Source organism: Olea europaea, chromosome 15 (genome assembly GCF_002742605.1).
Source record: "Olea europaea var. sylvestris chromosome 15, O_europaea_v1, whole genome shotgun sequence".
Lineage (NCBI taxonomy): Eukaryota > Viridiplantae > Streptophyta > Magnoliopsida > Lamiales > Oleaceae > Olea > Olea europaea.
The window spans coordinates 18,982,577-19,008,893 of NC_036251.1; the positions used below are offsets into that span (position 1 = coordinate 18,982,577).

General features: G+C 32.1%; 1 protein-coding gene across 1 annotated transcript in view; it reads left to right on the forward strand.

Moving 5' to 3' along the window:
* The window catches only part of LOC111410376 (desiccation-related protein PCC27-45-like), a 25,104-nt gene extending 2,070 nt beyond the window's left edge, over nt 1-23,034 (forward strand). Inside the window, exon 2 of the mRNA XM_023040681.1 lies at nt 22,782-23,034. Within this exon, the coding sequence (XP_022896449.1) occupies nt 22,782-23,034 (253 nt within the window). The remainder of the gene's footprint in view (nt 1-22,781) is intronic.
* Nucleotides 23,035-26,317: the final 3,283 nt, after the last annotated feature.

Genomic DNA, 26,317 nt, shown 5'->3' on the forward strand with positions numbered 1-26,317 from the left:
CCTTCAAGATATCACTCGAGGTATTTTACTAAGTAAATGGGCATTTGGTCTAATAAATAACTTTTTATTGATTTGAGTTAGAAATAAATAGCTTATTTATTTTTTACACTATCTAATTGAAAGTAGATAAGAAATTTCGAATATTCAAATATGTTTGAAATTAATAATTTATCTATCTTACGTATGAACACAGCATCTGCTAGTGACAGTCTAAGCTCACCACAAATATTGAAAGACTTCAATTGATCACACAAATTTAAAAGATGATGGTGACAGGCCGAATGTATCTTTAGGAAGACATTGGTGATTGTGTTCTTGTCAAAATACGTGTCCAATTGAAGAATATAAAAATAGTTCTCTTAATGATAGATAATAAAGATATCAGTTTTGCTACAATTATATTTTGGTCGATAGTTTTGTTTACATTTCATGATGTGACACATAGTTTCGTCATTGACTTGAACAATACTTACAATAATCGATGACCTAGATTATTACACATCATGAGATGTCAATTAAGATGTACAAATAGAATGTATAAGTAGCTTATTCGAGGATAGAATGTATAAGTAGCTTATTCGAGGCATTGTTTTTTCTATTTGTGCACAAGTAAATTTATGTAGGGGTTTGGTTCCATCTAAATGAAAATAGATGGCTCCAACATTTATGGGGTTTTTCTGCTGATATTTTTTTATTGACATGATTAGGATTAAACTCTAATCTAGATTACTTATTGGTGCTGGGATGACATATATTCCTAGTCTAGTTTTTTGGGTATCTCCTTGTGATTTTGTACTTTCACAAATTAAATATAATACACTTTCCTTATCAAAAAACTCTCAATTTTGGTAGTGTTTTCTCTCTTTTAAGAATTTTGAGCGTGTTTCGAAGTGAATTTTTTGTATGGGGAGAGAGATTGAGACATTGGCAGTCAAAAATTGTTTTTTGATTCAAGCTGTATTTTCAATTTTTGAGAGATTTGACTTCAAATACTTCCTGAATTCACCTTGTTTTTCGATACTAGTTCCTCATGAAATCCAGTGACGAATTTAGGATAGGACGAATATGTAAAGAAAACACTTAAAAAAAAATTTACTTGCAAAAATTCCTTTTTACACACAAAATTCGTAAATGGGTTGGAACTGAAGTCCAACCTTGTCCAGTTCCTTTCAATTCGCCAGTGGGATGCTTAACATGTGCAACTTGTACGGGAAGTAGTGTTTCACTCAAGGACATGCTCTTTGGGAGGAGAACTTAAAATAGCATATCCAGCACCTGTTTTCCAGGGTGACCAAAGGACTTGTGCCAATTTGAAGGGTTAGATGTAGAACTTTATAAAGCAGCAAGTATTGAAGACTCCTACAAGAGATGAATTGGATAGAAAGAGTCGTCGTGTCATCCACTTCTTTTATTATATGTTCTAAACACCGGTGACATGATTGATAGATAATTTTATGATAGATCTCAATTATCTTTATTTGACTTCTTGTAGAAGAGGTTTTAGAATAAATTATTTTAATTAGTGTTTTTAAATTAATTTTTACTTTTGAAAGAAAGTTTCTCTAAAAGTTTTTCTAACTTCTTACTAGAAGAAGTAGAAATTACACCCACACCTATTTTTCAACTTTTCATTTCAACAATTGGGTACAAGGTATTTTCTTTCAAAAATCAGGTAAACCCTACCCCAATGCACCTGCCCTAAACATTTCTACCCAAAACAAACTCACTCCTCCTTTGACTGCTGCTTCATTCTTCTCTTTTACCTACTATTTCCATCTCCGCTCGCCGCGCACCCATAGCTATGAATGGCGTTGCTTAGAGCATAGTGACTACTTGTTGTCATTCTTCTTCTCCGGTTGTACTTTCACCTCTTCGCTTGTCATGAAACGCACATCAGTGATGGGCATTGCTGCAGTCATTGCTGCAAAGGCGACGATATATGTGCGATGGGTTTTTCTCTCCATGTTCTTGCCTCAAATTTCATTTTTGTTCCTTTCCTTCCGATTTTAGTTGTCGTATGTGCAGTGATCGTGTGGCGATGTAACATTATAATATACTACGAAGAATGGAGGAATAATTGTAAAAGAGACATGGAATCATAGGATAGTGCATCATTAAATTTTTTAAGTCAATTATTTTCATATATTCAAACAGACATTCTTTATAATAATAATAATAATAATAATAATAATAATAATAACAATAACAATAACAATAACAATAACAATAACAACAACAACAACAACAATAACAACAAAAACGTTAATTTAAATTTTTATCAAAACATCAATAATAATAAGTGTAGGGGCTCAAAGTCGTGCACAAACACTTTCGGCTTCTCCTAGCCACACTCGATGGTTGGTTGGCACAAACATGCTCACGTCCCAACATTTTGGCCTAATAGCCGTGCTAGGCCATTCAAAAGTAGCTTGATCCAACCCGCTTTTCATTTCTAATCCAAAAGAGAGCAGTTATTATCATCTACTATTGTTAACAACAACATGTGGAAATTGGGTCAAATAACCTCTCACATAATATACTTTGCAAATTTAGCCCTTGACTAGAATAAAAATATTAAACTAAATCATTTAAATTAAAATTAACAAACTACCTGAATTGCCCTTATTCCAACCAAAGAAATTTCCCCTTTTCATTTTCCTTTCCCAAATCCATCTTCTCTCTGGAACGTAGAAACATTCGAAACCTAAATCCATCTCTTCCCTTACATACTTCACCAACATTTCTTTTCGAATTAAAATTCAAACCGAAACATCATTTCCCTGGAAGAAAAGAAAATCTGTCAAAACTAAATCCCTACAGATTTTTCGGAATCTTTGCATTCAACTTGTAAGAAACAAAGGCATTGTAGCTTGAAGGAGATCTCCATTCAGGACCCTAAAATGGTGTGCTCGTAAGGGATCAATTTGTGAGAGTTCATTAATACTGGTTGGAAGCGTTGCTCATTTGTATTTATCAATCTCCAAGAATGGTAAAGATCAAATATTCATACTTGATTTATTTATCTGTTTATACTTTGCTCTCTTGCTGAAGATTTATTGGAGAAAGAAAAAAAGTTATAACTCATTGGGAGTTGTGATTTTTGCAATATTGGGTTGTTGGGCAATTTTGTATCTGAGTAACCATTTATATGGAAGCAGCTACTATATTTCTAAATTTATATGGAGGGCTTGGAGTTATTCCATGTCTCTTTGTTATAATGATTTATTTCCTAGGTAATTTTTAGTGCAATTTCTCAATACACAATGTCAACAGAACGAGGTGATTTTGGACTCTTTAATTGAAATGTCGATTCATAATATTCTAAAAATGTCATTTTTAATGTATGAATGACCCAATAAGGTGTTAATAAACTCTGTGACTCGAGTCTTGTTGTATTAAATAAGAATTCCTATATTCTGTGCAAATAAAATTTTTAGCTAGTAGCAATTTCTAAAGCCTTTTCTTACTGATATGATTTGTATAGTTACGCTTCACCATCATTTCTTCCCTTTCAAATGCCTATTCTTCTATATCTTCTTCCTCTAAATGAGGTTAGCTGTAATTATTCTTCCATTTGAAAAGCTACCACCATCTCGAGCACAGCTTCACCATGAACAAGTTCCAATGCGAACAACCAACGTGAACAGCTCATTCAAGGAACCAATTTCTAAGTTGTCTAACCTCAGGCATGAAAGTGTCATCAATTTTCCATTGTTGAAAGATTTTGTGTGAATTTTGTGAAAAATGTTGGCTTCTCAACACGTTAATATTTTGTTATTGTATCCCATTTAGTTGTTTTTTTTCTTGAAAGTAAGTCTCTTGTATCTTAACCATCTTTCTAATCCATTCATGTTGGTTTTTTGGTATCATTGACACCCCTCGATCAATGGTTAAATTTGGGAAGTTTGTTGCTCTTTGATTCTTTCTTTTTTACTTTTTGTATGCACTAATGGTTTTTATTGGGTATACGAGTGTTAGATATAATTTTAAACAAGAACAGGTAGTAAGGATTTATAAGACTAGCGGTTGAATTGGGTATGCATTCATTTATGTGGGTTTGTCTATTTTTTTTCTCATTCAATTAGTTATGCATTAAAGAAGTAATTATTTAATGAAAAACAAGTTTCCTGGATTTTATTGAAGTAATTGATATGTATGTTGAAGGAGATTGAACGTCTTTTCACCCTCACATTCTCCACCCTGAATTTTTTTAAGGTTTTTTGGTTAGCCAAAACTATGAATGAATCAATACAATTTTAACCGTAGTAGGAATAAAGAATTTTTAATAGTGAACAACTTGTAGAGGATCTATATATAATGTATGGGTTTAGAATGATTCCACCAAAACAGAGAACAATTGTAGAAATTCTACGTGTGTTAACGATGCCTGTAACTCCCCAAGTTAAAGGGTAAGTTCTGTAAAAGTATTATTGGGCAAATGATTCTTTATCATAGGTTTTCGAGTTAAGAACTAGTGACTTATGCAATAGCTTATAAGTAAAGATAGTACTAATTAGGTAAAAGTTAGGGGAATGGTGACTTAGGTCGTTAAGGCACGTGTTAGACCCAAAGCTGCTTATGTTTTGTTAATCTTAGCCAATACCTCTTTGTTTTACTTTAACATTCAATTACTTCAGAATTGCAAAAAAATGCATGATCGAATATTATATTGGGATATTTTTGGCAGAATTTATAATCCTTGTGGATTTGGATAGTGATTTCATTCTTGCCATTTTCATTAAAGGATCTTGTGAATTGTCGTCTATTAGTTTTTCTCATCATAACTCATTTTCATTTGAATTGGATGTAACTAAATTAGGCCGTCTTTCTTGAACACATATTGTTAAATTATTTATATCATTTACATCTTTTCATTGATTAATTAACATGATCATTTTATGATTTTTTTTATGGTAGAAATGGATCACCCATTTGAGAATGTGATTATCGTTGAAGATAGAATTAAAAAGAGACCTTCACAGAAGTGTTCCCTTCCAAAAACTTGACTACATTCGGGAGATGTTAGATAACGTTCATAGATAAGTGGTACATGCCATTTTGGGCGACATTCTCGATTTCACTCTGAAATTAACATAATTGTTTTCATTGTATTTTTTCAATTTTATGTGATCGAAGGATATAGGACTTAGATGCTAATTTTGTCTAGATAGAAGTGTTTTGTATGATTTAGTTGGAAATAAGTGCATGAATGCTAATTTTGTAACGGATGCTAACTAGTGCAACTATAAAATTTTGCAATGTTTTGCATTGTAGGAATGTTTTATTCAAATATTGAAGTAGTCAGGGTTGAAACATAGTTGTAGTTATATGATAGCTTGATAATTTATAAATGGAAAAATAGATTGTATTATTAACTACGCAAATTTAACCAATCTAGAAAACGACAGTCATACATTTAAAATGACAACATGCTGTTTTGTGTCCTCAGTCTCACTAAAAAATAAAAATTGGAATGACAACATGTGGTTTTGGGTAACAGGATCTCAACTTCACTTGATCATATTGAACGATTACACGTGTTATATTTTTGTATACTCTACCCCCTAAATGGGACCCTTACGTGTAAAATAATAGCATGCCGTTTTGCGTCAAGAGATCTCAAATTCACTCCAAAACTAGTAAAATAGTATTTTGAACATATAAGACTTGTACATTTTGAACAATTACATGTTTTTCTGTTTTCTAAACCTTATACCCTAAAACCTAAACCCTATACCTTAAAAACTAAACCCTGAACGGCAACCTTCCATTTAAAATGATCGGATGCCATTTAGCATCACGGGCTATTGATTTCACTTCAAAATTAATAAAATAGTATTTCGAACATCATATATGAATTGTACATATTGAATAATTACACGTTTTTCTATTTTGTAAATTCTATACCCTAAAACATAAACCATATACCCTAAAACCTAAACCCTAAATGGCAATCCTTTGTTTAAAACGATCAGATGCTGTTTTGGGTCACGGGATATCAATTTCACTCCGAAACTAGTGAAACATGCTTTGAAATATCATACATGTCTCGTACACACTAAATGACTACACATACTATGATTTGGATGCGATACTTCCTACTTACGTTTTTCTTTTTTGTCAAGTAAAGTGTAGTTTTCTAGCAAATTATGAAGTGACTCACCATAATTTGAACAAATATGTTGACCACAATGTCAAAATGCAGTTAAAACTTTCATCTCTATACTTTTACATGGTTTCGAGTGTGAATGAACTAAAATGAACACTAAATGAGTAGAAATGTTAGTCATACGTTTAAACAACCAAATACGGTTTGGGGTCATGAGATATCGATTTCATTTCGAAACTAGTAAAATATGCTTTGAAACATCATACATTGAAAGACTACACATGCTATGTTTTGGATACCATAATTCTTAATTAAGTTTTCTTTGTTGTCGAGTATAGTGTAGTTTCCTACCAGATTATGGAGTGACTCACTATAATTTGAACAAATGTGTCGACCACAATATCAAAATGTAGTTAAAATTTTCATCCCTAGACTTTTACGTGGTTACGATGCGTGAATGAACCGAAACGAATGCTAAATGAGTGAAAATGTCAGTCAATACATTTAAAATGACCAAATGCCGTTTCGGGTCACAGGATACCAATTTCACTAAAAAAACTAGTAAAACATGCTCTGAAACATCATACATGACTCTCACATATTGAACGACTACATGTGCTATGTTTTGGATACCATAATTGCTACTTACGTTTTTCTTTTGTTGTCAACTGTAGTGTAGTTTCCTACCGGATTATGAAGTGACTCACTATAACTTGAACATATGTGTCGACTGCAACGTCGAAATGTAGCTAGAACTTTCATCCCTAAACTTTCACGTGGTTACAAATGTGAATGAATCGAAATGAACATTAAATGAGTAGAAACGTCATCCACGTGTTTAAAACGATCAGATGCCATTTTGGGTCACGTGGTAGGATTTCACTTCGAAACTAGTAAAACATGTTTTGAAACATCATACATGGCTCGTACACATTGAACAATTACACATGCTATGTTTTGGATACAATACTTGCTACTTACGTTTTTCTTTATTGCCAAATGTCGTGTAGTTTTCTTGTCGATCGCAACGTCGAAATGTAGTTAAAACTTTCATATCTAAACTTTCACGTGGTTACAAGCGTGAATGAATTGAAACGAACACTAAATGAGTAGAAATGTCAGCTTTAGATTGAAAATGATTAGATATTGTTTTGAGTCACGGGATATCAATTTCACTTCGAAACTAGTAAAAACAATGTTTGGAACATCATAGATAAGACATACGAGTGAACGATTGTACATGCTATGTTTTGTATACCATACTTGTTACATTTTCCTTTATAGTTAAATATAGTGTAGTTTCCAATAGAATGTACGATGTCTCACTATAGTTTAAACAAATGTGTTGATCACAACGTCGAAATGTAGTAGAATCTTTTATCCCTAAACTTTCACATGGTTATAGCGTGAATGAACCGAAATAAACACTCAATGAGTAGAAATGTCAAGCATACGTTTAAAATGACCAAATGCCATTTTGGGCCACAGTGTATCAATTTCACTTCAAAACTAATATGTCGTTCTAGGTCTTGAGGTCTCAATTTCGCTCCAAAACTGTTCGATCATATTTCATACCATCTTAGACGACTTATATAAGTTAAACATACTAATTTGTTGAGTATCTTATCTCACAGTTGGAGTATCATTGAATTCAAATTAATTACATACGTTCATAGTGACATTTAGCATAGTTTACTTACGAAATAATATTGTTGGTTACTATCTCGTTAACTTTTGTAGCGACTTTGGTATCTAAATGTAATGAAAACTTGCATTCGTTCATTTTCATATGGATACAAATGAACATAAATTGAAATGGACACAAAAATAGTTAAAACGGCACTCAGGAATTTAAAATGATAGCACACCATTTTGGGTTATTGAAGTCTCGATTTCACTTCAAAACCAGTCATTAATATCTCGAAAAATTTTATAAGACTTATACAAAAAATAAGCTAAATTATTCAGTATCTTGTCTCATAATTTGAATATAATCGAATTTTTAGATTACCTAACTTAGTTCGTAGTTAAGTCTAGTGTAGTTTACTCATAAAACAATAGTGTTCATCGTTATCGCAGGAACTTTGTATTGATATTGGTGTCTAAATGTAATGAAAAATGCATTCGTTCATTTTCATGTAAATATGGATGAAAATAAAATGAAACGTTGAAATGATACCTAATCATTTAAAATGACAGCAAGGCATTATGAGATCTTGATTTCACTCTAAATATTGTTAAAATGTGTCTATGTTAATTTTAATGTGAAAACGAGAGAGCAAGTAAAACGAAAACAAAAATTAGTTAAAACGTCATCGAACGGTTTATAATAACATCATGCCGTTCGGGTCACGAACCCTTAACTTCACTTCAAATATGATTAATACTTTTTTATATAATTTTCACGTGGATAAGAGTGAATAAAGTAAAATGAACACGAAATTAGTTAAAATGACACTCAATCATTTAAAAAGGCGGCATGCCGTTTTGTTGTTGATTTTTAATTGTGTATGAAAAGTGAGAATGAAAGTAGGATCTATGTTTGGAGATTTTGGTAAATTTTGACTTCAAATTGGGCATTTTAGACATTTCACAATAAGGGTATTTGAGACTTTAACACATGATGAAATAGAGTAAATGCTATTTTTTCGAAACATTATTAAGTGTAGGCTATTTTACCCAGAAACTTTGTTGACTAGGCTCATTAAGCAAATCCCCCTTGTTACATATCTATTCACTTTAAAAATAAAAAATAAAAATGGTTGATCATGTGCACAAGCCTTAAGCATAAATTGAATGAAGTAAGAATTTGTTGACCACATCATCCGTGCAGAAATCGAGGTCTATAATATATTCTTTGTATCTACCATCTCTATCACCGTCTTCTCTATATTCACTTGCGTCTATCATCTTTGTCAACATCTTCATGATACCTTTCATCATTGTGCTGACCTTTTTCGTCAATATCTTCACGATATCGATTATCTCTATGTCTATTACCCCTCTCGTCATCTTCAACATACTTATGAACCTTGTTCTGAATATCTCTTGCAGTGCCTTCTTTTCTCCTTTGTATCCTTTCCTAGAGTTCTTTTCCAACTCAGGATTCTGCACCTCATCTTGTAAAGCCCACTCTACCAAAAAAAGTATAAATATAGATTAAGTAAAAATCAAGTAATTAAAAATATGATTGATCGTGCCAGTAGAACTCAGCAAACGATCTAAGACGGCACCAAAGATTTTTTCATAGGCCCGACTTGAACTTTTTAAAAGAAAAATGATGGGATGTTGGAATTGAAAAATGAAGTTCAATTTAATAAGATCAATCTATTCTATTCTAGTTTAACTTTTAAAGTTTGATAGATTGATAAAAGTGGTGTAGATATATAGTATTTAAATAAATAAATTTAATAAGGATAATGTAAAGACATAATGTAAATGAATATAATACTTTTTTAAAAATTTAAAATTTTTAATAAAACTAGATTTAAAGTAGGATAGAAATATTAGAATGATTAACTAAAATAGGACTCTCATCAATATAAGACTCTGATTCATGAACCTATATCACCCAAGGGACAGAAGACTACTTGTAAAAAGCTCTGCGTATAACTAGATACTGGCGTCACAGGAGGGCAACGTAATGATGGCTGTGAAATTACCATGGGATATCATCATCGAAATACTCTCCAGACTTCCTGTAAAATCTCTAATACATTTTAAATGTGTTTCAAATCATTCCACCCTTTGATTTCTAAAGATCCCAACTTCAAAAGGAAACATATGAATCAGTCTGCGAAGTCTGTTCTTTATCTTGAATCTCCAGGAAATCGGGTTTTGTCAAACTCCCTTTCATCTTTTTACAATGACGAAGAACCCATTCAGGACTGGAAGATTCTTGATACTCCAATTAAAGGGTCAGAGATTCGGACCACTTACGATTCTTGTGATGGATTGTTTGGCATTTAAGAACGAGGAGGATATGTGTGTTGTTTTTGGAGTTTGAAGTTACTCCTTTAAAAAAACAATCCGACAGAATCACCTGAATGTAAGAAATGATCAACAGGATCCAAAATGTAATTCAAGCCCACCGACTTCACGATATTTTCTTAAAACGAATTTGTTGCCTTCAATGGTGCTAAAGACGTCCAGCAATCGTTTCCTAGGATAGAACAAATTTTCGTCTCCTACGGAAGCAGCACTGCAATCTGCAAGAGTTTCAAAGAACTCAACGAAGTGTGTTTTACTTCGAAACAATATCAGAACGAGAGAGAGGGGAATAAGATTCAAAGCACATATAGTTTGCAATGAAAATGGTGTGAATTTTCTGGTAGAGAGGCAGTCTATTTATAGACTTCTTCATAGCCATTCCAACAGTCGTCACCTTTCAGACAAATCTCAAAAACTCGGAACAGACATGTTTTCTAAAAGTTGCGTCTGTTAAGTCGGTTAACAGTCGGCTAACAGTTGACTGTTTGGTCGGTTAACAAACGACTGTTAAACAATCTATTCAGATAAAAAAATCACCCAGAATAAGCCAAAAATTTAAATTTCATAATGTACCTAAGAATTTGATTATTTATAATTTGGTCCAAAAAGTTAATATAGTGCAAAGGTCCATCTGCACCCGAACCGGACTCGGACACGGAAACGTGCTCGTGCTGAGCCGGCCGATCGGATGGACGGCGGCGCACACGTGTGAGTTTATGACCGAACCCAATAGGATATAGGTCTTCCCCTTCCAAAGACTATTGGTACCCCTTGGGGTCCAAACCCAATTCTAAACTTCCACCTTATAAACCACACCAAAAATTCCTAACTTTCCTATGTGGGATAAGTGTTTGGAAAAACAAATTCTTCCATAATACTTAGTTTTATATGGGTTGCTTTAACACTTAATATTTCATTCAATTTTAAATGGTTTTAAACAAATAAATATATCACGTTAATCATCTCGCGGAGTAGAACGTGAATATTCTAGGTCCAGATAGAACGTGAATATACTAGGTCCTGTATTAATTAAAAGGTGGGTCCTACTGAAATTTGAGCTCAAAGTTGACTCATTTCATAATCATTTTTCCAACAATCCCCCACATGAATGAAATATATTGGCAATGTCCAAACGATAACATCTGATATGTTTTTCAAAGTAAAAATTGAAGAAGACTGCATCGGGATAAGTAGTCAATGACTTTGAACTTTTCCTAGTAAAATCTATCGAATTTCCTTAGCCAATTAGTAGCAAGTTGCTTTGAACAGTCAGCCGTTTATGGAAACCTAAACAATAGAAGTTACACAGTTTTCTTCGAACATAGTTGGTTCTTACGTTTGTGTCCATTTTGGCTTTGGACACCTCTTGGTTCATGAGTGATTTTTAGAGAATTCATCTTCACCTAATTCTCTTAGAAGCGGCCCCTTCTCACTCACATAGGTAATTTTCATAAAGAGTATTCTGCTATACTCCACTTGAACGAATCAAGCTATAGAAATAATTAAAAGCGTATCTTAACTTATTTCGCGGCAGCTAGGCACTGGCTCATCATAGGAATGGATAGGAGTAAAATCTTCCCAGTGCATACTAAGTTTTTCACAGTGCGATTGTCTCATTGAACCTCGATCTTGAGATCTCCAATCAACTAGGTTGGGTTGTCACCATGGAAACTTTGATTATTTTATTAGTTTTAATCTCATCCCTTTCGATAAACTTTCTACTTGCTCTCATGTTAAACTTTTAGTTAGCGAATCTGCAATATTCTCTTCTGATTTCACATACTCCATAGAGATAATGCCAGTAGAGAGCAATTGTCTAACAATATTGTGTCTACGACGTATAAGTCGAGATTTACTGTTATACATTACATTTTGTGCCCTACCAATTGTTGATTGACTATCGCAATGAATACATATAGCAGGCACAGATTTTGTTCAACATGGAATATCTTCTAGAAAGTTTCGTAGCCATTCGACTTCTTCTCTAGCTTTGTCTGATGCATTGAAGTTAGATTTCATTGTTGATCTAGCTATACATTTCTGTTTTGAAGATTTTCATGATATGGCAACACCTCCAAGTGTAAAGACATATCAACTTGTTGATTTGATGTCTTTAGTATCTGATATCCAATTTGCATTACAGTATCCTTCAAGTACTGCTGGAGATCTCGAATAGTGCAATCCAAAATTTTGGGTATGTGGGTTTATGACCGAACCCAATAGGATATATGTCTTTCCTCTTTCAAAAACTATTGGTACCCCTTGGGGCCCAAACCCAATTCCAAACTTCCACCTTATAAATCACACCAAAACTTCCTAATTTTCCTATGTGGGATAAGTATTTGGAAAAACAAATTCTTTCATAATACTTCGTTTTATATGGATTAATTTAACACTTAATATTTCATTCAATTTTAAATGGTTTTCGACAAATAAATATATCACGTTAATCATCTCGCGGAGTAGAACGTGAATATGCTAGGTCCCGTATTAATTAAAAGATGGGTCCTACTGAAATTTGGGCTCAAAGTTGACCCATTTCATAACCATTTTTCCAACAATGTGTTCATATGGAACCCTTCTACCAGAGAATCGAAAACACTTCCAGATTGTCCTATTGATATCAAAATTCTTCCTCGTATCATCTAACGTGGATTCAAATATGCGTTAGCTTATGACTCAATCTCACATGACTATAAAGTATTCAGTATTTTCTTATTTCTTGATATTGGAAAGGTCTTAAGGACTGAGATAAAATCCTATTCGCTGAAGAGTGATTCCTTGTGGAGAAAAGTTGAGAATTTCCCATGTGAAGATCTCTGGAATAGGGAAAATTTTAACTTATTGAACGGAGCATTCCACTGGATTACTCCACAAAGGCAAAGGTAACATTGAACTCCCACCTCTTCTGCTTGTTTCACTTGAAATAGGAACTGAAACATATAGAAAGTTATCACTACCATGGATTGGGTATTATACTCAAAGTTTTCCGCAATTATGTGTATTGAAGGGAAAGCTTTGCTTGTACAGCCTTTCTTCAGTAAATCGTTTGATTTATGGGTGATTGAAGAATACGGTGTTATGGAATCTCTGACAAAAATGTTTACTATTCCTTTCTATGAGGATCGCGGGGGGGGGGGGAGGTACAAAACAAAAAAACAAAAATTTGATGGTCTTTCTGTCAGCGTTTAATGTTTAAGAATTCGCTTTCAATTTATTTATTTATATTTTTTTCTGTCAGTTTATTGACATTCTGTATATAAGTACTTAAGTTTGGTTTAAGATGGTTTGATTAAAAGTTTGTGAGGCTCTGTATGGCAATGATAAATGTTTAAGAACACTGTTTTGTTTTGACTCTTGGAAAGAATTCTATAAACTTTACTGTGTATATACTACTTTTCCCAAGTGATTATAATGCAGTAAACACGGGAGTCCTATGATGAATTCAGGCTGTTTAATGGAAGTATTTTGCTGTCGTCGTTTACCATGACATCCGGTATATGTCCGGTAAGTGGAAAGGCGGTCGAGCTGACCTGCCTTTTCTGTCGGGTCAGATCAAGCCAAGTGCAAAGCTTGGCATGGTCTACCCTAAATAGTCTTTGATAAAATGGATTGAAATCTTGGAAGTCACTTCCAACGAAAACAGCTGATATAAATTTCAACTCAGTAACATGGAGTTTGCTTGGGATTGCATGTTGTAAGGAACATAAATCCAGCAGCATTCACAAATGCTTAAAGTATAAAACTACCTGGGAAATCTTATTAAATGTTTAAACATTATAAAGAACGGAACCTAAAGACTGATGTCAACATTATCAATCTCAACAACCCTTTTTCATTGCTCATTTTTCAGCTATAAGTATTCAACATTTCAACTTCCCTTCTTTGTTAATTAATTTCAATCTCATTCTCATCCACAAGATAATTTTTATAGTAGGCAAACTAAGAAGCAAATTCTGTCAGTTTTTTCGTCATTGATATCTCATAATACACGAATAGTTTCATTAGTCGTGGCTCGACAAGGCAATGGTTGAACTTTTTGTTCACAAAACAAGCAATTGACGGGGTGAGATGTGTGACAGGAGTCATCACCTTATTGAGTATGTGCATGCATCTCTATCGCATCCTGCTGAGCACTTCTTGACAACAGAAATCAGAAAGTATGTCAGGATCAAACCTAATAGACTCAAAAAACAGAATTTCATGGGAGCTAATCATACTTTCGCTAGCATTAGATGTGCATGGTTTTCGATGAAAAAATAGCTTGAAGAGTAGGTGAAATACGAGAACTTCACTTGATTAGCAAGAAACACAATGAGAAAGGGACTATTCAAGTCAGCAGATTGCTTCAATCTTGAAGATCATGAATGGCTTAGATGGATTGGGTTGGATTGCATCATAGATACTGGTACATTTGCTGCAAGAATGAGTGAATCCAATGTCAATAAAGTTTCTGCTTTCATAAATCTTGGAGGACCCATTTACCAAATTTAACACCATAGGCCGATAGTAGCCATTTTCCTCAATGAAGCAGCAGTAATTCTCTTCTTAATCTTCACTCAAAGTCAAATTTAAAGACCCCGTTGTAAGAATGAACAAAGTTACAGTCACGAAATTACTCGATCTCATCAAGGCAACCATTCCAACATGTCCCTTACAAGATGCTTCTGTCATAATTCCTAACAATTACCAGAACACAACAGCTCTTTTTCATAATGGAACAGTAATAAGAAGCCCCCGGTGCCCGCCCAGTAAGGAGATTGCGTGATGCACAATGCGCATGCTCATAATAGATGATAACGTTACTGATACGATACTGTGATACGTTAGTTTGGCTGCTGATATAAATTCTGTTTTGATTCCTATCGAGAGTAAGAGTTTGGAGAGAGTTAAGATAATGAAGATTATTAAACATCTATTTGAGCCTCATTTTTTTTTTTTTTTTAAATTCGTTTGTTAATTACACATTTTTTTACTAAAATAATATTACATGCAAATCCAAAAGTCAAGCTTTAGAAGGTTGAATTTAAATCACAAATATTTTGTGGATACATCTCCCAATGACCCATCGGCGTGCATGTAGTCGACTCTAGTTTCTTTTACAAGTTAGTAGATAAAGTAATTTGTCGAAGATAGTGATAAGAGATGATTCATACAGTCGATCTTAAATTTATGCATTTGATGGTGTTGTGAGAGGATTCATAATTATATAGCTTCCTTCAATTGTCATAATTGTACATACAAGTTCTTTTATCATTTTTCAGCACTTGTTTCTTCCTGGAAAGTTGTTATTTTTGTGTGTGAACTTGAAAGTTACTTTTTGTAAGATTAAGGGTTCATTTGATAGAATTTCTGCTTCTAGTTTTACTTCTTATAGAAGAGCTTCCTCAATAAGTTACCTTTCTTCATTTTTTTCAAAAAACTCTTATAATCTGAGAAAAAGCTTTTAGAAAATTATCCAATCAAGTTAAAAAACAACTTCTTTGTCTCATAATCAGCTTTTGGATTTTTAACAATTTTATCGAACGGGGTCCTAAAATAAGTTTTTTGAATAGAAAACTTAACTTTTAAAATCATGTTTAACCCAAAAAGGTATTTTGAAAGTTTAAGCACAATTGAAAATTACTATGAATTTTGTTCTCTAATTAACAACAATAATATTTCACATTTATTTTTCGTGAAATTAAACTTTAAACTCTCGAAGTCAAGAGGGTTCTGGGTTAATTGAAATATATCCATATATACAATTTTGGTGCGCATAAAAACACTAGATAGCATTAGTACAAAGTTGAAGTTTTATCTCTCATAGCGTCTATGCTGAGTACCGAAACAAATCACTATAGGCATTCTTTATAAATTAGACCAGATGAGATGAGATGAAATATGTCTTTATAAATTAGACCATATGAGATGAGATGAGATGAGATAGCATTAGACTTTTGTTTGGTTCCCATTATTTTTAAAATATATTTTTCTCTGACTTATTTTCAACTACATAATATTCAATGAAATAATATTACATATTCAAAACTTTTTCTTATTTTTAAATTACACACTTTCTTTTACCAAATCACTATTCCAAGATGCAAAAAAATGGGGCAAAAAAAAAAAAATTGTATATTATCTAATTCCCTTATGAGAAAATTACCCAAAATCGTAAATTTAAATATACAATTCAAAAATAAGTGGGATTAATTTTAAATTGATAAATCAAATGCTGATTAAGAATTATTAATTTAATTAAGAAAAATTTATTATACCCCACCCACCCCACTACCTTAACAACTCAGTTCATTTCTCGCCTCTTCTTTCTCTCTACTATGAGATAGTGATGATGTTGTACTGGCACAATTCGCATTTGCGAGATCCATTACTCCCTCAAAAGTGGTAATAGGTTCACTCTCTTCCAGTGGTAGATGCAACCTTGAATTTGGACACGGGGTACAATAAAAATATATGTGGATTTATCTTTTAAAAAAATAAAAAAAACTAAGAATAAAGTGGAATTGTAGGGGCGAAGATGGGCTATAGTCCGGTCGAGCCCGTGCTTGCGTATCTCTTTCTTTATGTATATGCTTGTTTATGCTCCATTTGAGCCCCTTTTTTTGAAAAGGTCGATTTTGAAATTGAAAAGTTTATTGGAGAATATATGGTCAAAAGGTAAATAATAATTATAATAAATTGAATATATGTTTGCAATTATATTATTGAAAAATATGTGATTGAAAATAAATTTGAAAAAAAAAATATTTTCAAAGAATGGACTCAAAAAGGGCCTTAATATTCTTGATTAAAGAAGGAAAAAGAGTTTAAATTTTTAGTATACATGAGCTTCTGAATGCGACAAGGTTAAGGAAGAAAACAAAGTTAAAATTTTGTTCTTTTATCTCGAAGATCTTCGTGAATTATGTATAATGGATAAAGATACTTGTCCATATGTTAATTTTTTGTTTTTTGAAAGTTTTCTGTCTCATTTACGTGGCAGGCAGAAACTAAATAGCTAGAACTGCATGCTGTCTAGGATGAGAAAACTATATATAAATTTGATGAAAAAAGTAACTTTCTTAAAAGTTAGGGATAGTGGACAACAATTCTATGTCTCAATTGTTTGAATTTTGGTTATAACAATTTGTGAGTTCCAAATATTTAAGATGCAATTGTTATTATTTTTATTATTATTTTGCACCAAACATGCTAGTACAAGTTATTTTCCTAAAAAGCAAGTCAAGATTAATTTATAAAATGTACGTCTGATACGGAAAGTTTTTATCTTGCTCATCGTGGGCAGGAGCATATCTGATATTTGTAAATAGTAACGTTGGAAATTATACTGGACTACATTGAGAAGTTCTGTTTTACTTTAAGCACAATCTAATTTACCCCATATTTATAAATTATTTGTAATCACTCAAATCAATTTTTTATTTTTCTTTACACGATACCTTTTGACACTTGTAAAAAGGCGTAGTGGTTAAAGTATAGACTGCTTACAGGGTCAGCCTTTGGGCCAAGCCACCTAGGCCACCACCTAGGACCTCCAAATTTTGGCTTGGGCTCGGGGCCTCAAATTTCATATTAAGTCCAATTTCCAAAATATGAAAAATGGTTTGGGACCTTTGGGATTTGGGCTTGGAGTCTTGGACCAATGGAATTAAATTTCTTTGGAGACTTGGAGTCCATAACATACGCAATGAACCGCCCCAGCTGGTTTATCTTTTCAATTTGACATTTTCATTTTTCAACTTCCTCTAATCCTCTGCTTCGGTGAATCCAGATTCTAGAATTCTCCAGGGCCTCCACTCCAAGCTTCCTGGTTCCAGACTCCCGGGCTTCCAGGGACTAGCGCCAATGGACGAAAATTTGAAATCTAACGCGAAAAACCTCAATTTCTCGCCTCTCGCAGTCCCGCATATCGCACGCCGGATTCATTTTATATATCTTTCAGGTCCTTTGTTTTGGTAAGTAAACTGGATGTCCAGCTCCTTTATCTGAATTTCTGATTATGATTTTGTTCAATATCTACTGTTATCACTTAATTGCTAAGTTTCCTGCCCTGTAGTTCATGGTGTGTTCACCTTTCTTACGAATCTTACCGTCTCTTTTTCTGAGTATTAATTCATTAATGTAATTATTCTTTCATTTCATTGAAGATAATTTTATGTTTTTGGAAGATTTTAAGATAATGCTAAGGAAAAGGAGCAGATCGAACCAAAAGAATCAACTGATGGATCAATTGTTGTTTGATTCTGTTTTCCTTACTCTCATAATCGATGTTGTTTTCTGTTTATTTTAGGCCATTGGAATGTGTTTGAAAATCTAAAGCATGGAGGTAATAGAACGTGCTATTTGCTGAAATTTGGAGAATTAACAATGATAGGGATTATGTTAGGATTAAGCCTGTAATCTTTCTACATATATGTGCAAAATGGGAAATAAAGTGCTTCAATGAGGCACCAAGTGTTTCACAGCCTCATTTTCATTCTGATGTTTTTGGTTAGGAGACAGGAATTAAACTAAAATTATTTCTGTCTTTAATGTTCCTAGTCTGTTTGTGGGGTTCAATCCCAAGAATTCAGAATCTGATTCAATTAGAAGCCCTACTTCTCCTCTAGATTTTAAGTTGTTTTCAAATTTTGGCAATCCATTTAGGGTCTCAAAATTATCAAATGAGGGGCATCAGAAGAGACGGGATTATAGTAAAGTAGGCTTAAGCATTATCCATTGTCTTGAAAATGGAAGTGAACACTCGGAGAAGGTTCTCCTATTGTCCAATAGTATTATAATTATTATTAATCCTATGGGCTATGGTGGTAGTTTCAAGTTTGTTCGAATCTCAAAATGGTGATTGTTGAAACCGTGAAAAAGGGATGAAAAATAGTTTTTTTTATTTTTTACTCTTAATAATTAGTTCTATGATTCTATCAATATTTTAAATTTAATTAATTCCCAAATTTTGTTGCAGAACTTTATATAGGAATGATTGTATTGAGTATTGAGTACTGATTGTTACAATTTTCCAAGTTAGTCCTCATTTTCTTCACTTCGTTCTTGTCTTTGTTTCTAGTTTGGAAGTTGGAACTCCTAGTTTTTAAATAATTTCAAGTTTCAATGATATATTGATTAATTGATATAATTTCAGGGCATGTTTCATTGTTTTGAGGTAGATATTTCGAGAATAGATTTTGCAAAATAAATTCATTTGGTTATTTCTTGTTGGGAAATTGTCCGGTTAAAATGAGTTCGGGGGAAAATTTGTTTTATAGAATCCGAGCATAAAGGGACTCAACTTATTCTTTGGTTCTTCGTCGTCCTTGAATTGTAAAGCATTTTCTGATGACTGATTGTTCACTTATTATTCATGTTTAGTGAATAAATTTATCCAATTTTTGCCCCTAGCTCTGCCATATTGTTGTTCGATAGTAAAGTATCTTAATCAAAATTATTATATAAGTTTGTCTTATTAGTAAATGCCATTCGCCATTCGGAATATTCTAAGTAAATATTGTTGGGGATATTTGTATCATTTTCCACTTCGGAAAATATCTCTCAAACCAAGTTTTTTTTAATTAGAACCTAACAAGGTGTTTTTAATTGATTCTTGCAGGTTGATTGTTGAACTCCTACACTTGGCATATTTGAGAATCTGGGATATTTTTAATTCAAACTCTGAATCAGATTCTACCGTTATTTGCTTTAATTATGTCCACTAGAAAATTTGAATCTGAATATTCTAAAAGAAAACGGCATAAGAAGGTTGAACAATTGATTAAATCTCAAGAGGGAGCCCTTGATAAATTTTTTAGTGGTAGTAAACAAAAGTATAATGACGATGTAGTTCCCGAAGAAGAGTTTAATAAGAATGATATCGGTGATAATACAATTGAAAAACATCATTGTTTGGTGATTGAAGAGATGTCTTTCGAGGATGATGTTATGGATGAAATAAACATCAATGAAAAGATTAGTGAACCATTCTCCTTAGATGTTAGTGATCCAGTGAATTGGGAAAATATGAATCAGAATTTAAGAGATTTAATCGTAATGAAAGGTTCAGTAAGAGACAATGATGTAATTTTTCCAAAAGATGTAGCTAATCGACACTTCTCCTCTGTTCATTACACTCGACGATTACCCAATGGAGAGAATCATGATAGAAAATGGTTAATATATTCAAAAAGTCTGGATAAAATATTTTATTTTTGTTGTAAGCTATTCAAGAATGATGGGGTTTAAACTCAATTGAAACATGATGGTGCGAATGATTGGAAAAATATTGGTGAAAAACTAAGAACACATGAAGTGAGTTATAACCATATCACATGAGTAGATGGATCGAAATGGAAATAAGATTTCAAAAGAAACAAACAATTGATAAAAGTGTGCAGAAACAAATCAATAAGAAAAGAGAACATTGGAGACAAGTATTATTGAGAATAATATCTGTGGTTAGAACTCTTGGAGAAAATAATTTGGCATTTCGTGAAGATAATGAGAAGATATACCAAGAAAATAATGGTATTTTCTTAAGTTTAATTCAAATGATTGCTAAGTTTGATCTTGTAATGCAAGAGCATATTCATCAAATTCAAAATAAAGAAATTCATTATCATTATCTTGGACACAAAATTCAGAATGAGTTGATACTTATGCTAGCGGGTGAGATCAAGAAAATAATCATCGAGAAACTCAAAGAATCCAAGTACTTTTCTATGGTACTTGATTGCACTACAGATTTGAGTCACGAAGAACAAATGTCTATAGTATTGAGATGTGTTGATATTTCAGCAAGTCCAGTGAAGGTAGAAGAATTCTTTTTAGAATTTTTATTGGTGGATGATACATCTGGAAAGGGACTATTTGATGAATTAGTGAATGCGTTGAATAATCTAGAGCTTGATATCGATAATATAAGGGGTCAAGGATATGATAATGGTGATAACATGAGAGGAAAACATAAAGGGGTACAAAATAGACTACTACAAGTAAATCCTAGCGCATTTTACACTCCTTGTGGATGTCATAGTCTCAATCTTGCACTTTGCGATATGGCTACTTGTTGTACAAAAGTTAAATCTTTTTTTGGAGTGGTGCAACGTATATACACTATATTTTCATCATCTACTAAAAGATGGAAATTTTTTAAAGATAATGTAAATGACCTTACTCTTAAGCCTTTGTCTCAAACACGTTGGGAAAGTCATGTTGAAAGTATTAGAGCAATAAGATTTCAAGTTCCACAAATAAGAAATGCTCTACTTGAATTGGCAAGAGTTGATGATCCTAAGACAAAAAGTGAGGTGGAGTGTTTGGCAACATATAAAATAGAGAATTTTGAATTCTTACTTGGGATGGTTATTTGGTATGAAGTGTTGAATAATGTTAATAGAGTAAGCAAACATTTGCAATCAGAGGACATCCATATTGACGTTGCTATAGACCATTTAAAAGGGCCCATTTCATTTTTCAAAAGCTATAGAGAAACTGGGTTTGAATCGGCCGTGATTGATACTAAAGAGATTGCAAGTGAATTAGACATTGAACCGATATTTCGTGAAAAAAGAGTTATACGTAGAAAGAAGCAATTTGATGAGATTTCCCGTGAAGAGATGACAAAAACAGTTGAAGAATCTTTCAAAGTCAATTATTTCTTATATGTAGTAGATCAAACTCTATCATCACTTCAAAATAGATTTGAACAATTTCAGGAATATGATGATATTTTTGAATTTTTATTTGATTTGAAAAAGCTTAAAGCCATTGATGATGCTACATTGAAGTGCCGTTGCATTAATCTTGAAAATTATTTGAAGCATAACACAGTATCTGATATCGACGGAATGGAATTATTTTCTGAGTTGAAAATTTTAAGGGAAGCAATATCCACAGAAATTAATGGAGCAGCTGATGTGTTAGATTACATCAAGAGAATGAATTGTTGTTTTGCAAATGCTTGGGTCACTTACAGGATATTATTGACTATCGCAATCACTGTTGCATCGGCTGAAAGAAGTTTTTCAAAGTTAAAATTGATTAAGTCTTATCTTCGATCAACCATGTCACAAGAGAGGTTGAATGGATTAGCTATAATTTCCATTAAAAAAAAAATGTTGGAAAAACTTGATTTGAGTTGTTTGATTACTAATGTTGCATCTCAAAATGTGAGAAGACTAAATATGATGCTAGCCTAATCTCTTGGATTGTAAGTGATATTTTATTTAGCAATTCCGTCTTTTAAATTGTACAAAGTTTTCATTTAAATATAGATATTTTTTTTAAATATTGTTATACGTGTAGAAAAACAAAGTATGGGGCCTCAAGATTGCCGACTCGCTTAGGGCCTCCGAATTGTCAGGACTGGCATTGACTGCTTATTTTCCCACGTGACATTTTTTCAAGTTTCAACTCTAGTAAAATTTTTAGAATTGCAGTCTCAGGGGGCATTTTTTCTGAGTCCCAACTCTAGGCGAACTTTTTGAACACTACACAAAACTGTTACACATTTATTTTATCACTTATTTCTATCTTTTAAGATTTAAAAGGTATATCAATTCACAAACATAAACATTTTGTGATAGTAACAAAGTAGTATTTTCTGTTTTATTTAATTCACAAGAAAACCTATTTTTTTCTAATCGGAAAAAGTGTTATTTTTATTAATTTGTGTAATAACTATTTAGTAAAGAGTGATAGCTTCTGGTAACATTCCGGACCCTAGGAGCTTGAAGGGGAATGATACGACCGTGGTCGATGTGGAAATAAAGGTTCCACACAGTGTGTTGGTGAGCTTGATAAAGGACATAGGTGCAGATTGGATATCGACTATCTTTTGGAAAATGGGACTTGTTATTGACTTGCCACTTGTTGATAACATTACGATTCCCCTCTCTAAAAAGGGTGAAATGAGGTTACCCTGTTTTGCCAACCTCTTCAAGTGAACGTATTACAAATCGTGATACTTCTCTTTTATTACTTATATATAAGTTCTCGTGCTTCCTCTGGTTGAACAATTTTATTATTTGAGACTCCGTCACAACACTCACTGAAGATATTTAGCTAAGTTTGTGAAGTTTATTTACTCCCCCCCCCCCCCCCCCCCCCCCCCGCCCCCCCCTCGGTTTTTTTTTTTTTTTTTTTTTTTTTTTACATCTTCAAAATATCACTAAGCCCTGTTTGGCCCCCATTAAATTACACTCTATTTTTCTTTCTTCTATTTTCGATCGACCACATAATTTTTTGTAAAATAATATTACACATAAATCGAAGACTTTTACTTCTTTTTTCAACCACTCATTTTTCAAAAAAATATTATTCCACCAATTTTCATTTCTAGACCCTATATATATATTGTTGATCCCGTAGCAAAAGCAAAGGGTGAACCTCGTGGAATCATGTTCGTGCCGTAGCTTTCAAGCGGTCTCGATCTCCTTCTCCCAGCAACTTTTTTAACAGCACACAAGCTATATCTTCACGTCCATGAGAACCAACGACAAAAGTGAGAAACAACTCATCCCGGGATCCCGTCATGTTTGAAGCTCTGGAGGTTGGGGAATGGAAGCTTTTCTGCCTTTTCCTTCTCTTCTACCCACAAAAGAGAAAAAGAGCGAGACGAGGACTGACTCGAGCAGGCCCCTTCTTACTAAGCTAAGATTGACATATAAGCAACTCTTGAGCGGGGGCTAAAGATAATTTAGTCAGTAAATGGGCATTTAGTCTTCAAGATATCACTCAAGGTAATTTAGTAAGTAAATGGGCATTTAGTCTAATATAATTGGAAATAAATAACTTTTATTGATTTGAGTTAGAAATAAATAGCATATTTATTTTTTCACCATCTAATTAAAATTAGATACGAAATTTCACATATTTAAATATATTTGAAACTAAAAATTTATTTATCTCATATATAGACACAGTATCTGCTGGTGACAGTCCACTCAATAAGTTCATCACAAATATTGGAAGATTTCAATTGATCACACAAATTTAAAAGACGGTGGTGACAGGCCGAATGTATCTTTGGAAGACATTGGTGATTGTTGTATTTCTTGTCAAAATACGTGTCTAACTGAATAAGTCTCGTCAATTTGGAGAGTAGCCAATCTACAATATATTAAAAGTGTAGATTGAAGAGAAACTTACGAATATCATTTTTACCCTTATATATTTAGTTATATGTTAATTTTATAATTATATATTTAATATAGTACCAGGGGCGAAGCCAGAAATTTTGACAATGCGGACAAAATTTAGTTAAGGCCAAACTTTTCGATTATGGATTTAATGATATTACGACAATGCTGAAAATGACATAGTGACAACATTAATAAGATGATCTTCTTCTTCCTTTTTTTAGGATCTATAGCAAGTTGTGCAATATCAAAATCCATTTTATTTGATATCTCCTCATCAACGTTTTCTAAGAAATATTTTCTTTTAAAAAATCTCTCTATTGGCATTTCACACTAAAATAAACCACAAGTGAAATTAAATACCAATTGATAAGAAAATAACTACTAATTTTTACAAATTGGTAGAAAACCAGAAAATCATCACTAATTGTTTAATTGACAAAAATCAAGATTTGAAGAATTCATCACAAATATTACCAATATTCAACATTCACATAATCATAATCACTAATATTAAACAGAAAAATCACATGATCAAGAAATTTTTTACTGCAAATTTGAAGGCCCAAGGAAATATGGGTTTTAGGAAAGAAATGAACTTTGAAAATATTTCAAAACGAGGGTAGATTAAAATAAAAACTTTAATTTCTTGTCGGGGCGAAAGAGTCAGAAAATGTCACCGTGCACTTAAAGTTGGGATAAATTAGTGTATGAGCTGGACTATAGATAAATGAAAAATTCAATACTTAATTAAAAAAAAAGAAAGATAAAAATTGGAGTCCAATGCAGGCATTTGCTTGCACTGGACAATGAAGAGCTCTGCCCTTGTATAATAACACTAATTATAATTTAACTTCATTTAATATTCATTCAAATATAATGATCATTGTTTTATATTGGAGTACTTAAAATTTTACATTAATCAAATTAAGTTTAATTACTTACATTACGTTATTTAAATTAAGTTTACTACTTAAAATTGAAGCTCGCATGTATAGATGTAATTGTATTATAATTATATAATATAACATATTAAAGGTTGCATTAAGATAATGATAGATTAATTACAATATAAAATAATAATTATTATAGTTTTAGTATAATTATATATAGACAAGTTATGATTTTAAGTGATTAAACTTAATTTAATTAATATAATATTATGAGTGCTCCAATGTAAAAATAAATAAAAATGAACTCTATAATTAACAGGAGACTACCAAAGTTAAATTTTAATTAATCTATTGTTAATACCACCTTTAATATATTAAATAATAGTATTTCATATGTACATGTATATATATTATTTATATAAGTGAGCTTCACTTACAATCAACGCTCATCAACTTATATAATTATATTATAGTTACAATATATATAAAGATAAAATGAGAAAAGTTCAATTTACCATTTTATCCTTATATAATATTGTCAACATTTTCATCCAAAGATTATAAATTGCACGTTTAATTAATATAATAAATAATATAACTATTTAAATACAAAGGACAATAAATTGAAAAAAAAAATGCTTAAATGTGATCCATAGTTAGGAGGGAAGGAATAAAATATGGAATAAATTATCCATTAATCCTAAAAACCTTACTAATTACTCATAATAATTAGGAGTTACTTACCCATTCCATATTTGTATCCAACCTATTAAATACAAATTTCGCATTTCAATTATACATTTTTCACTAAAACCAATTTTTTAACTATTAATAAAAATTAATATTATGTGTTCTAAAAAATATTGATATAGTATTGGATATTTTATTATTATTGCATGTTCATTTTTGTATAAGTACAAAAATTAATGATAATTCAGTTACTTAATAAATATAAATATATTAAAAAAATAGGAAAAAGATTTTTATCTTGATACATTTAAAGGGAAAAATTTTATTCCTCCATTTATATTAATCGCATTCAAAATAAAAAGAAAGCTTTTGCTTAAGATTTTTGACTTCTATATCTATTTTGAATGTAAATTTAGTTTTTAATTTAAAATAAAAATGCTATGGATTAATATGACGAGCACGATTAATACGTAATTTTTTGTTTCTAAAAGTGTTTAAATAGGATA